This window comes from Phascolarctos cinereus, unplaced genomic scaffold (assembly GCF_003287225.1).
Source record: "Phascolarctos cinereus isolate Bilbo 61053 unplaced genomic scaffold, phaCin_HiC Scaffold_4;HRSCAF=312, whole genome shotgun sequence".
NCBI classification, from domain to species: domain Eukaryota; kingdom Metazoa; phylum Chordata; class Mammalia; order Diprotodontia; family Phascolarctidae; genus Phascolarctos; species Phascolarctos cinereus.
Genome location: NW_027555847.1, coordinates 17,130,621 through 17,145,207, shown reverse-complemented (window position 1 = coordinate 17,145,207; position 14,587 = coordinate 17,130,621). Strand labels below are relative to the sequence as shown.

Sequence of the window (14,587 nt, the reverse complement as noted above, 5' to 3'; positions counted from 1 at the left end):
TCTCTGTATCACCACTGCTTGGCACAGTGACTGGTTTTCTAAGTCACTGCTTTAAAAATGCTAGTTGATTAGCTGAGCAGCTAGTAAGTGGCAGATCTGGGATTTCACCTGAAGTCTCATAGCTCCACATTTCAGAGGCATTGGTGCATTTCTAGTGGAAATATGGCTTTTGGTGTCACCCGGGACTGAGAAGTTACTGACCTTTTGGGTATACTTGGCACAGAAGGACAGGAGCTGAAACTGGTCCCTCTGGATAATGCTGGAGTCTCTGAAAACTGTTGTAAGGATCTGCAGCAATGGGAAGAAGAAATACAAAGGCGCCAGTGAGATGTGTTGAAGCGGCTAGTTCCCCTGAGATGTCATTAGGATTTTTTTGTTTTTGCCAGAATGAACATTTGCATTTCAGCTTATTTCTTAACAACAAAATGATAGCCACTCCTTAGCAGAAGAATGTGCCTACCCCTGGGGAATGAGAGTTCTTTTTAGAAAAGTCTCTTTTTTTACTTGATGGTAGGCGTTAGCCACTAGGTGTTAGGCACCTGCTAATGCTCGTTCTGAAGGTGACAGAGTGTCTCATTTTTGACAGATGGCAAATCACTGGGGGAACTTTGGGGAGCAGCTCCTTCTGAAACAATGTAGGAAAATGCTGAAAAGGATGAGGTCTCATGAAGAAGGAGTCACAGCTGGTGACAATATAGCCCCATTCTTTTCCTAGGATATGATAACAATCTCTCAGTCTAGGTGAGACCCTCAAAACATCAGTGGACATCTATACAGTAGGTAAAATGAACTCCTCTCCAGCTACCCCACCTGGGCAAATAATACAAAAGGCAGTGAGCTCTCAAATAGAGTTAAAACAGACTACAATGTGACATGGCTCAGGCATACTAGGAGTTTAAAAAAGAGAAAAGGACTGGCTCTATGATAGGGAACTCCCAGATGATGACACTCCCTCTCCCAATGCAGTAAGGACCTTCTCTCCAATTTAGATTCTTAGAGAAATACCTAGAGCTGATAGGTTAAGTGATTTGTCCATATTCACACAGATAGTATGTGTCAGAGTTAGAACATGAATCCAAGTCTTCTTGGTTCTGAGTCCAATTCTGTAGCTGATTGCAGAGGGTGGAAATGGTAAGAATTAGCAAGAGTCAGGGAAGGAATCTTCTATCTTTGAATCTGTAATTTAAAAAAAAGTAGAGGAATGCTGGGAATGATTTGACACATGCCCTAGTTCCAGAGATTTCAAATTTCTAAGGACTAAGAGAAAGGATAAACAAGATCCCACCAACAAACATTGTATAGAGGAAATCATCCTGGGAGGGAGGGGAAGGGGCTAGGATCACTGCTTGGGTATATGCACATAGATGATGGATGATAGAGCTGCTTAATTCTTAACTTGCATTGGCTTTCTCTGCCAAATAGAATGATATTTGTAATAGAAAGATGAAAACAAAAAATAGCCCACAGGGAGTTCAAACACTAGAAAACCAAAGAGTGACAGTAGGAAACCATTTGGCTTTCTTTGATGAGTTCAAGTTAGTCGTCCTAAACAAATGACATCCTAAAAGGTATTGAAAGAATTGGAAGGTGTAGCTGATGAACCACTCTCAAAGACCTTCAAAAGATCATCAAGGACAGAAAAGGTGGTCCAGGCCTTAAGCATGGCAAATATTCCAACATTCAGAAAAAGGGAAGAGCAAAGGCATCACAAACTATAGGCCAATGAGCTTGACGGGATCTTGGGTAAAATTCAGAACATATTATTAAGGGGATGTTATTGAACCTCTAGAAAAGGAGGTAATACAAAGGACCAGCATGATGTCAAGTCATTCTAGACTAACCTAATTTCTTTTCCTTCTTTTTTCTTTCTTTCTTTTTTCTTCCCTCCTTCCTTCCTTTCTTTCCTTCCTTTCTTTCCTTCCTTTCCTTCCTTCCTTCCTTCCTTCTTTCTTTCCTTCCTCCCCCCTTTTTTGCCAGTATTAAAGTCTATTCAGATGCCTCACTGTGGTATGGAAATATCCTTGAATTCACAAAGGCTATCTAAGTGGAATATACAGAAGCATAGGTTCTACCTGGCTGAAAAGTATGGTCAGATGATATCTACTCTCCAAGGAATTGTCTAATGATGGAGCAATTCAGCCCCAGTTACCTGATTGCATTCTTGGATTAAAGCAACCCAAGAAAACAAATTAAGATCCAAAATTTTCCCCAATCTTGTGTGACTTCCTTAAGCTTCTGCTGTGATTCTGACAGAGAAAAAGGACCAGAGAATGCTAAGCACACAATTGTTAACCTATCTAAATTAAACTGATGGTGTTCTAAATGGGAGAGCTTTAGTCACTGGAGAGACCATTAAGTATGAATAATATTGGCATGGAGATTCTCACTCTAAATGAAACCAAAAGACAAAAGGACTTTGTAGCTAATAAGGAGAGCTCTGAGGATCTCCTTGTAGAGACAAACAAAGGAGCTGGGTGAAATGGTTCTATCATATGTTCAAATAACATTCTATGGGATATTTGTGTATCTCATACTGTAGCACTCATGGTGAGAATTCATAAAAAGACCACTATGAAGATGATTACATATTACAAGTCAACATCTGTTGTAAAGGATAAAGAAGCAGAGAAATTTTTACAAAGAACTCAATAAGACCCTCCAAATTAAATAAACATATATTGTAACACACATAGGTGGGTGTAAAGGAGGAGAGAAAAAAAATTGAAATATGTGATTCAGGATTAAGAAAGGAAAGAAAGCAAAGTACTCTAGCACATAAGCCCCTGCCTATAGGTCATGAATATTTTCTCCAAGAAGAGTGTCATCAGGTGGTGGACATGGAGAATACTGAAATGACATCCCCTAAAGTATATTTGGTTATATTTTGGCAGACAGGAAACAGCTGCTTACCAAAGTTATTGTTTCATGAATCAACTATATGAGTATAGTCAGACCACCAATTTGTTAGAGCAAAGATAAAAAGCAATATCTAATTGGAATAAATATAAATGTGAATAATCTGTGGCATGAAAATTAAACAAACAGCCTGATTTATCTAAGCAAGCATTGACAGAAAAAGATGGAAAATGGATAAAAGAACAGATATGGGCACAGACTTTCACTAATTCTTTAAAAAGTTTAATAGATTGATGTGAATCAGTAGCCAAAACAAGAGCAAAAAAAAAAAAAGAAAGAAAAAAAAAAGAAAGACCTTTAAAACAACATTTGCTAGAAAATTCTTAACATCCTTATAAGTCAGAGTGGTGTGCCAGCTAAGGGTAATACCAGTTTCTAAATATACACTCATTTCTAAAATCTTTTGTATGAACACAGTAGAAGATTATCAGATATATTGGTCCTAAAATACTGAAAAATAGTAGCAGGAGTGGGGTGAGAATAAATTTAAAGTAAGCTTAGGGGAAAATTCAATTAAGCTTGGTCATAACTGAGAGCATGCAAGGATAAAACTAGAAGGAAGACAACAAATAAATGAAAGCAGAAAATATCTGTTAGGATAACTGTAATAGATGACTCCCTTCATCAGCGACAATAGAGCCATTGCAATTAGACTCTAACATTGCAGTTTGCAAAATACTGTATGGGAATGTAGAATTCCACTAAGCAAACAATGAGGGAAAGAGTCACTGGATACAGAAAGATAGTAGGCTGGGAGCAGCACAATTTTTAGGACATTAAGGGACTAGTTCTCAAGCTATCTAAAAACCTGGAAGCTACCAAGTCCTCAAGGAAAAATCACAAATGCTCTACTACTAAAAAAAAAAAATCCTGTTTGAAAAAAAGATAATAGGGAAAACTTTAATAACTACACATTAAGCTTACCATTTATACAAAATCTTTGAAAAATTATCTATATGGGGCAGCTAGATGGTACAGTGGATAGAGCACTGGCCTTAGATTCAGGAGGAACCAAGTTCAAATCCAGCCTCAGACACATAACACTTACTAGCTGTGTGACCCTGGGCAAGTCATTTAACCCATTGCCTAGCCAAAAAAAAAAAAAGAGAGAGAGAGAGAGAAAAAAAAAGAAAAATTATCTACATGTATATTGAAGGAATTCTTGATTAAGATGTACAAAGGCATCAGACTTTGCCAAATGACATTCATTCATTCAGTAAACATTTATTGAGTACCTGCTATGTGTAAGCACTGTGCTAAGTATGGGAGGAAACAAATACTAAAAATATAAAGACAGTTCCTGCCCTCAAGGAGCTCACAATTTAATGGAGGAGATGATAGGCTAATAAATATATGCAAGCAAGTTATAATATAGGATAAATAGGAAATAAGTAACAGGGAAGGCACTAGAATTAAGAGGGGTTCAGGAAGGCTTCTTGTAGAAGGTGGGGATTTTAGTTAGGACTTAAAGGGAGCCAGGAAGGTCAGTAGTCAGAGTGGAGGAGGGAGAGTGTTCTAGACATGGGAGATAGCCTGAGTAAAGGCTCAGAGCTGAGGGATGGAGTTTTTTGTTTGTGGAACAGCAAAAAGGCAAATGTCCCTGGATCAAGTACATTTCAAGGAGTAAGGTGTAAGAAGACTGGAAAGGGAGAAGGGGGCCAAGCTTTGAAGGGCTTTGAATGCCAAACAGCATTTTGTATTTGCACCTGGAGGCAATTGGAAACCATTGGAGCTTATTGAGTGTATGTGGGGTGGTGGGGGGGGTACATGCTCAGACTTGTGTTTTAGGAAAATCACTTTAGTGGCCAAATGGAGAATGGATTAGAGTGGGGAGAGATCTGAGGTAGACAGATCCAACAACAGCAGGTTATTGCAGTAATTGAGACAGGGGGTGATACAGGTCTGCATTAGCATGATAGCAGCGTCAGAGGAGAAAAGGGGGAAGGGTATCATTCAGGAGATGTTGCAAGGTAAAAATGGCAGGCCTTGGTAATGGCTTGGATATGGGAGTGAAACAGAGTGAGGAATTCAGGAAGATGTCTAGGTTGCCAGCCTGTAGGACTGGGAGGATGGTGTTGTCCTCTATAATAATAGAGGAGGTAAGAGAGGGGATAGTTTAGGGAGAAAGGGAATGAGTTCTGTTTTGATACATTGAGTTTAAGATGTCTAGTGGATATCCAGCTTAAGGTGTCAAAAAGACAGCTTGAGATGCGATATTGAAGGTCAGCAGAGATACTGGGGCAGAAAACATAAATGTAAGACTCATCAGCATAAAGATAGTAACTAAATTCATGGGCGTTGATGAGGTCACCAAAGAAAGTAGTGTAGAGGAAGAAAGAAGAGAAGAGAAAAGGGCCTAGGGCAGAACCCTGAGGGATATCTACAGTTGGAGGGCATAATCTGGAGGAGAATTAGCATAGCAGACAGAAAAAGAGAAGTCAGAGAAGTAGGAGGAAAAGGGGGTGGGGGGAAGGTGTCCTGAAAATCTAAAGAAAAGAGTATGAAAGAGGAGAGAGTGATCAGTAGTGTCAAATACTGAGAGAGGCCAAGGAGAAGGAGAATTGAGAAAAGGTCATTGTATTTAGTAACTAAGAGATCATTAGTAACTTTGGAGAGAGGAGTTTTGGTGGAATGATAAGATCAGAAGCCAGATTGTAAGTGGGTTAAGAAGAGAGTGAGAGGAGAGAAAGTGAATTCACCTGTTGTAGACAACCTTTCCAAAGAGTTTAGCTACAAAGGGCAAAAAAGACATAGGATGATAGTAGGGATGGAAGGATCAAGTGAGGGTTTTTTTTCAGGATGGGGAGGCACGGACATGGTTGTAGGCAGTAGGAAATGAGCCAATACACAGGGAGAGATCGAAAATAAATGAGAATGTGGGGCTTATGGAAGAGGCAATTTGCTGGAGGAGATGGGATGGAATGGGATTGTTTGAACAAGTAGAGGGGTTAGCCTTGGTCAGGAGTGAGGCCAACTCATCATGTGAGACAGGGATAAAGGAGGAAAAAGTGGCAGAAAACAACTGAGTGATAGGAGATGAAAAAGAGGAGATAAGAAGAAATTCATGGTGAATGCCTTCAATTTTTCCTATAAAATATGAGACAAGGTACCTAGCTAAGAGGGTGGGGGAGGGGGGAGGGGGAGCCATGAGAGGTTTGAGGAGGGATGGAAAGGTATAGAAGTGCTGCTGCAGAGAGTGGGAAAATGAAGTAATGAAAGAGGTATAGAAGAATTGCCTTGCAGCAGTGAGGGTCAGATTGAGGTTATGTAACATAAATTTGTCATGGATCTAGGCAGAATGGTCACATATTTTCTCCACCTTCATCTAGCCATATTTTATACATATGAAAATGATGAATCCTGGGGATGATCTAAAGCTGAGGCTTGGCTGGGCGTAATCAGTGATATAATAAGGGAGTGAGAGATTAAAGAGAGGAGAGGTGAATTGGTTCACCAAAAACCAACAGCATTATGAATTGACTAAAAGGGACAGACACTGTAAGATACCTTTATGCTTATTATTTTTAACCCAATAAAACATTTGATTTGATAGAAAAAAATAAATCTCTGAAGGCTCTCTTCCAAGAAATCATCTCCCATGAATAGATTAAAATTATCCAAGAATCCTTGAGATATACAACAACAGACAACTTGGTTCTGAAATGTCAAGTGAGACAGAAAACAAAGAGAAGTGAGCTACCAAAGGCCTTTGCCACTGTCATGGAAAATTTCCAGGAGATAGGAGGTTTTCTACAGATGGTGATGTCCTCAAAATACTTCTATTTTTGGAGGATATTACATGGATTGCATCAAGCTCTGGAGCATTACAAAGACTCTTAAAGAACACCCATAATCATTCAAAAGATTCCTGCCAAACTCTCCTAAGCAATAATCAAATAAGTGAAGAATGGCTATTTTCCAGGCTATGATATATACTCTGATGGACAATTGGAATATATCCCCTGGACAGGCATTATGGTTAGATTATCATAAAGACCATGGGTGATCAGGAGGAGAGGAGCAGGCTGAATTGTATTTGGGAAATGGTGCAATGCTTTTAAGAACCCCAAGTTTTACCCTAAATAAAGGTCTACCTTTACACTCCAACACTTTCCTGGTGATACTGTTAGACTGGAAAGCATAGATTAGCATTATCCCTAAAGAATTAAATCTCTACAGGTCAACCAAGTACCAGTGGAGAGATCCACATTGGGGGCTAAAGTGTATTATCAAATAAGAAACGAGTAACATAAAAATCTATCAGAAATGCATGAACAGAACAGGAGGTGAGCCCAAGGCTTGCAAAGTGCTTTACAGATATCGCTTCATTGGATCCTCATGCAACAACTTTGGAAGGTGGGTGTTATTATTATCCTCTTTTTTCAGATGAGGAAACTGAGGCAAATAGGTGACATGCAGCATCATACAGCTAGTAAGTGTCTGAAGTGAGGTTTGAACTTAGGTCTTCCTGACTGTACTACCTCAAATGTGAAGGATCACCAATGGACAGCTTGCATTCTCTGATGGTCTTCACAAAGTGTCAAGAGATCCAGGAAAAGTCCTTGGCATAATAGGTATGGAATGTGTGGAATGCATTAAAAGACATGTATAGAAGTCCCATTGCATGAGAAAGCATGGATTGGTTAGTCCCATCTCTGTCACTGCAGGGAGTACCATGTTGATGAGATCATAGACCCACTGAAGTATACAAGTTACTAGATCAGGCAAAGCTAGAGACATAATATGCATAGATTTTATCAAGCATTTGCCCTCTCCCAGCTCTTTTTGTATGAGAGGCTGGATGGTAAGTCAACCAAACAGACACTTATCGGGCATTTTCTTTGTACCAGGCACTATGCCAGGTGCTAGGGATACAATGACAAAATGAACCAGTCTCTGTTCTCAAGTAGCTTACAGTCAGGTGGATGAAAAACAATTGGTTGAGTAGCCTGACCCACAGAAGAGTCATTAAAGTTTCAAAGACAACCTGGAAAGAAGGGTGAGTGCTCCAGGAAGCTATACTTGCCTTGCTGTGTTTGACATTTAGATGGATGATTTGGATAAAGGCAAACCTTCAGCACTGATCGTATTTTACACATGACACAAAACCTGGAGGGATAGCTAACATTGTCGGGATCCAAAAAGGTCTCCACTACCAAGAATATTGGGCCAGACCAAATAAGATGAAATTTATTAGTTTTATGAAGTTTTTCACTTGGGTTCAAGAAATCAATTCCATAAGTACACGCTAAAGAAAGCTCAGCTGGACGGTAATTCATCTATGGAATGCATGATCACTATGGTCTGAAGGGTGATCCATGAAGGGTCCATGAAGACAGGCAGTGTCTAGGACAGAGAAGCCATGGCTCTGTTCTATTGTCCCTTGATCTGACTATGTAGTTCTGGGTACCACCTTTTAGGAAGAACCTTGATGAGCTAAAGAGTGTCCGAAGGAGGCAAACCAGTATGGGAAAGGCTCCAAAGAAGCACCTATGACGATCTGGTGAAGGAACTGGGACTGCTTAGCCAGCAGAAGAGAAGATGGGGGTGGGGGAAGGGGGATGCAAGATAGCTGTAGTCCATTGTTTCAAGGGCTCTCCAAAAAGAGAGGGTTTGACTCAGCCTCCCAAGTCCATTTCAGCTCGAAGTGTATGGAGTTAAAAGGGTTAAGTCTTCCAGGGCATGATTCCTGGTAAGGTAGCAGAAATGTCCAAGAGATTGTAGACTAAACAAAGGTCATTGGACTTGGAAATTAGGTGTTCATTTGTAAACAGAAGCCAAGTGCCCCCAAGCCAAGACAGGGAAAAAAATGGCAGCATCTGTAGACCACTTTTCAAGGAGTTGCACAGTGAAACAGAGAAAAGAGCGGAACAATAGGTGACTGGGGTCAAGAGGGGCAAAGGAAGGCTTCTTTTAGGTGAGGGGAGATCTAGGCACATGTTCCAGAGACCCCAGAACTGTGTTATGGGACCTCCCTAGATGAAATTGATAAGCTCCAACAGCCTCTGTCCCTGACCTTTTCCATCCACCTTTAAATTCCTTCTTCTCTAGTTTCTCTCCTACACTGAATACAACAAACAGGTTTGGTGAGACCAGAGAAGAGAATTGAGGAGGAGCTGGAAATCCCTCTTTAAGTGCATTTCTGAGTAAGCTCACAGTTGGCAACTTGTCACCTCCCAAACGAGATTCCATTGTCACCTGTTCAGTTTCCAAGGGCAAGAGCCATTGACCCAAGTAGGCAGGTGCCTCCTTCCTTTAGAAAGATTTTTTGCAGTCCCAGACTATCAGATTCAATACACTTCTGGCAGTATGGTTCTGAGTGGCTAGCCGTGGGCCTGTGGAAGGCTATGTGTACAGACACAAAGCTCCTTACTAGCAAATTCCTTATCATCATATTTGCATGGTATCTGCATGGGTTCAGGTTGCAGAAATGCCTACTATGCCTCTCAGCTACACAATTCAGGTTGCTCTGGAATCCTCCTGTGAACTATTAGTATTCAAATGGTCGGTGGTATTTACCAGCAATAGGTAGGAAGGGCCCAGCTTTGATTAGATACTTTGGAAGGAATCCTATTGGGTGGAGTGGGAGAAAGAGCATTGGTTTTAGAGTGTGGACCGTTATGGATTTGAATCCCACTGTTAGGAATAATCAGCTGACTATGGGCAAATCACTTTGCTACTGTGATTCTCACAATCCCTTCCTGTAAAATGATAATAATAATAACAACAACAATCATATCTATCACAATTACCTTTTAAGAAGGCAGCATGGTGTGGTAAAAAGATATCTGTACTCAGGTCAAGAAAACATGGGTTCAAATCCTACCACTGACATAAACTGGCTGTGTAATCCTACCTAGGCAAGTAATTTAAACTCTCTGCATCCCAAACAACTTTTTTTTTAGGCAATTGGGGTTAAGTGATTTGCCCAGGGTCACACAGCTAGTAAGTGTCTAAAGCCAGATTTGAACTAGGGTCTTCCTGGCTCCAGAGCCAATGCTCTATCCACTGGAGCCACCTAGCTGCCCCCCAGGCAACTCTTTAAGACTATTGTGAGGCTGTTCAGAACCATAGAAATTGACAGCTGGAAGGGACCTTGGCAGACATTTAGTTCAACACCTACTTAAAAGGAATCCCAGTTCTAATACCTTTGGGAGGTGGTCATTTAGGCCTTTGCTTGAAGACCTCCAAGGACCTCCCCCCCCCACCTCTCTAGGTAGTTAATTCCACTTTTGACTAGTTCTCTGCTTAGGAAGATTCCTCAATATCAAACCTAAATCTCCACTTTTTCCCCACTCTCCCCCTTCTCCCTCACTGTTCCTGGTTCCTCTTGGGACCAATAAAGCAAACTGAACTCCTCCTGCAAATACTTGAAGGCAGATATTTTGTCCTACCTGAATCTTCTCTTCTCCGGGATAAATATGCCCAATTTCTTCAACACATCCTCAGCAACAAGGACTCAAGGCTCTTTATTATCCCTGGCTACTGGAAACTGATTTCACTAAATAAGCCTGCTTTGCACTTGCCACCCTGTATACTACAGCTAAGGGTTTTCCTGCCCATTTCTCATGTGTGCAGATCTTGTCTGCCAAGTGATTCTCATTTTGTCGATAATAATAATAGCTAGGATTTATATAGCACTTTATCTCACTGGATTAGTTCTCACAAAATTTTATGAGGTGAATGCTATTATTAGCCAAAATTTATAAATGAGGAGTTTGAAGCTTGAAAGTTTTAATGGATTTGCTCAGGGACACATGAAGAGTCCAAGGCAGGTCTTCCTGATCCTAAGGCCATTTACTTCTCCATGTTGCCACCTAGCTTCCCAAGGACCAAATGAACAAAGGACTATAGGCTCATAGACTGAGGGTTAGAAGTGTCCTTGGGAGACACCCAATCTATCCTCCTAATTTTGCAAGTGAAGAAAGTGCAGCCCAGAAGATTTAAGTGACCTGCTCAAGGTCCCACGGGCAGTAAATGATAGAAACAGGATTTGAATTCAGCTCTTCTGGCTCCAACCAAATCCAGAAATTTCTTTTTTTCATCATACCATCCTGTCTCTGGGCACTGCCCATTTCAGAGTCTATCCACAAAGAAAAGTTAGTATTTAGGCTGCTAATCAACCTTTCTGATTAATGAGAAAGGCACTGTAACTGCTTCAGCATAACTGTTTTAAGGATTTCATTACATTCATTTGAAAGGCTGCTATCTGCCTTGTCTATGTGCCTGTTCCATTGACTTTCCAGTCTACCCAAGAGCAGTTGAATTAATCTCCTTCTCTTGATAAAGAACTTGCTTTTTGCTCCAAGCTAACAAAAGCTCATTAGCACCATGTCAAGGCCAATGGAGAATATTTCTTTTCCTAGCTGCCATTATTAAAATGGGCTACTAGGAACAATCCTCTTCCCTCACCTATCTCTGACTTCAAAGATGTGACTCTGATATACCTGGAGGGAACAAGGCTCCATCCTGTGACCTACCTCATATAGTCGCTCACTGTCTCTGGAACCACTCTTTGTTTATTCAAAGAATCTGCAAAGGAAAAAAAATCCTTCTTGTTGTTATTGTTTTATTTTTTCCTTTTGTCTCATAGAAAGAAAAATGTGTTCACCTGGAAACCATCACCAAAGCCGGCCTGATTTGATTTCGTGGCCACACAGTCATGAGACACCCATCCTTGTAACCCTGTTCTCTTTCCCATCTTTTCTCAAGTTTTCCATTTGGTGTGAACAAAGGTTTGCCAATAGCAAAGGGGTGGGTGGGGATGGCGGATAGCACATTTACATAACAGCTTCTTGGCCCAGCTCAGTTATTTTTCTCTCATGAATTCTCCAAGAACCATGTGTCCTTAGGACTCTCCTCAGTCAATCAGCTGACATTGGTTAAACAGTTATGTGCCAGGTATTTTTTTAAGTACTAGGAAAATAAAGAAATGATTTGCCCTAAAGAGATACACTGCCAAGCAAGGGCACTCAACAGGCTGACCCCAGGCCATTCACTGATAGGACGATCTGGGTACCTTTGGAGCTAAGATGAATTCTAAGTCTCTGATCTGGGTTCAAGTGATCCCTCTGACATGTCTTGACTGGGGGACCTTGCTGTGTTGTTATTCTGTTGTTCAGTCAAGACAGACTCTTCATAACCCAGTATGGGGTTTTCTTAGCAAAGATACTGGACGGGCTTGCCATTTCTTTCTCTGGTAGAACAGGCAAACAGAGATTTAGTGACTTGCCCAGGGTCACACAGCTAGTGAGTGTCTGAGGCTCGATTTGAACTTAGGTCTTCCTGACTCCAGACCCACCACTCTATCTGTATCAAGAATGTGACCTTAGGCAAGTCATTTAATCTCAGTGCCCCAGTCATTTCTCTGAGATAAAGGTTGTAGATAAATCACGGATTTATAATGAGCAAAGGGAGTTTCTGCCCCTTTCCCTACACAGATGAAATCACAAGCCTAAACCAACAATGAAAAAGCTATGGTAAGGCTGGATTTGTTTGGGGGCAGAGGCACTATAGACAAATTCTGACTTGGCCGCTTGCTACGTGTGTGACTGTCAGCAAGTCTTTAGCCTCCACGGTCCTCCAATGTCTCCATCTATACAAAGGAGTGGTTGGACTAGCTGGTCTGGAAGATCCCTTCCAGCTCAAGATTGAAGACCCGATGACTGCAACCCTTCTCAAATTTCACTAGATCCAAAATTGTAAGCTTAGCAGTATTGAAAGACGAATATAGCCAGAGACAAGATGCAAAGGTGGCTTGGTCACCTCTCAACATGAGCTTTTGATTATGAATATGGCCTGGGCTAGCCGTCTCCATGGGGGCCACTGGAATGCCCACGTGGTTGTTCCCTCCACTGCATTTCCCCTGCTGCATTATTGATTGGAGAGAAGAAAACAAGCATTTATTAAGTGCCTGCTATGTTCCAGGCACTGTGCTAAGTGCTTTAAAATACTATCTCAAATTACTCTTCAAAACAGCCCAGGGAGGTAGGTGCTATGAATATCCTCATTTTATAGTTTTGGAAACTGAAACATAAAGACGTTAAATGGCTAGATCAGGGTAACACAGCTACTGAGTGTCTGAGGCGGGATTTGAACTCAGGTCTTCCTAAGTCCTAGCCTAACTTTCTATCTACTGCATCACTTAGATACTTTTAATTGGCTACATGTTATGTGATTTTTGTGCTAATCATCTTCTGGTGACTCCTTGCAGTGGCTGTAATTAGGTGATAGCAAAGTCTACTCAGAATCTGTGGGATTGATCAAACAGTCAATGAGCACAAGGATAATTACATATGTAAGTCTATACATATGTGTATATGTAAATGCGTATGGAGAGAGAGCGAGAATGAGAGACAGGAAAAAGAGAGAGAATGAGAGGAGAGACAGAGACAGAGACAGAGACAGAGAGAGAGAGAGAGAGAGAGAGAGAGGGAGGGCGAGAGAGAGAGAGAGAGAGAGAGGGGGAGAGAGAGAGAGAGAGAGGTGGGGGGGGGGAGAGCACAGAGTTCTCATTAGTCACTGTGCCAAGTACTGGGAGTCCAAAACTATGAACAAGAAATACAATCTCTTCTTTCAGACTGCTTCAGTTCTAATAAGGGAAGAGATTACATCAAGAGGGACTTGAAAATGGTGGTTGGCGAATAAAGGGCAGGCAGCAGAAACGAGGTGGCTGAAGGGGAGGAGGTGGTAGAGGTTGAGAAGTGAGTGAAGTGAAGTGCGGCTGGGGCACCTGGTGAAACTGTGGCCTGGGCAGGCAGTCATGGGATTATGAAAGCAGGCTCCCAGGGTGGAGGTTTGTCCAGAGTGAGAGAAGATGACAGATAAGTGTTTAAAGGGATCTTAGGGGTCATCTTTTCTACCTCCCTCCTATTACAGATGAGGAGACTGGGGTCCAGAGAGTTCAATTAGTGGCTGTTATATGTTTGGCCCTGTGCTGGATGCTATAGGGCATACAAAAAGAACAAACATAGCCACCACTTCAACCAATGAGCTTACAGCTAGTTCGGAAAACAAGTCTAGTGTACATGAAGCACTAATGAAGAACCCAACACCATTTACGATGCAGTTCTACATTGTGTAGTGTGAAATATGTTGTGGAACTTAAGAGAAAAGAGAAGTCAATGAATACTAGAAGAGTTATGAGAGGCTTCATGGAAGAGATGAAACTTGTACTGGGCCTTGAAGAATGGGTAGGAGATAAATAATTGGAGGTAGGAAGGGAGGGCACTCCAAGGGAAGGGGAAAACATGAGTAAAGGTATGATGATGGGAGTGAGTTTATTCAGAGACCAATCTGGCTCAGTTATATACTGGGTTTGAGGGAACTCACATAAGAAAAAGTAAGACTGAATGGAGATCATGAGAGTAGATTCCCACAAGCAGAGAATAATATTTTTAATTCCATAGGAATTGGGGCCAGTTTGGAGCAGATAACAATAATAACAACAATTACACTCTGACAACTGATATCTGACCATGACAATTGTACTCTGAGGCTTGTAAAGCCCTTTACGTGCATGATCTTATTGGATCCTTATGTCAACTTTGGTCAGTAGCTGTTATCACCATCTCTACCTTACAGGTTAGGAAATCAAGGCTCAGAAACATTGAGCAACTTACTCAGACCCTCAGAACTAGTAAATATCTAGACTGGTATCTGACCCTGTTGT

The 14,587-nt window shown here is 41.3% G+C and overlaps 1 protein-coding gene across 1 annotated transcript in view; it reads right to left on the bottom strand.

The window, feature by feature from the left end:
• The window catches only part of ITPRID1 (ITPR interacting domain containing 1), a 102,654-nt gene that overhangs the window by 70,279 nt on the left and 17,788 nt on the right, over positions 1 to 14,587 (bottom strand). Inside the window, 2 exon segments of the mRNA XM_020969090.2 lie at positions 202 to 288; positions 11,397 to 11,448. Of these exon segments, the coding sequence (XP_020824749.1) occupies positions 202 to 288; positions 11,397 to 11,448 (139 nt within the window).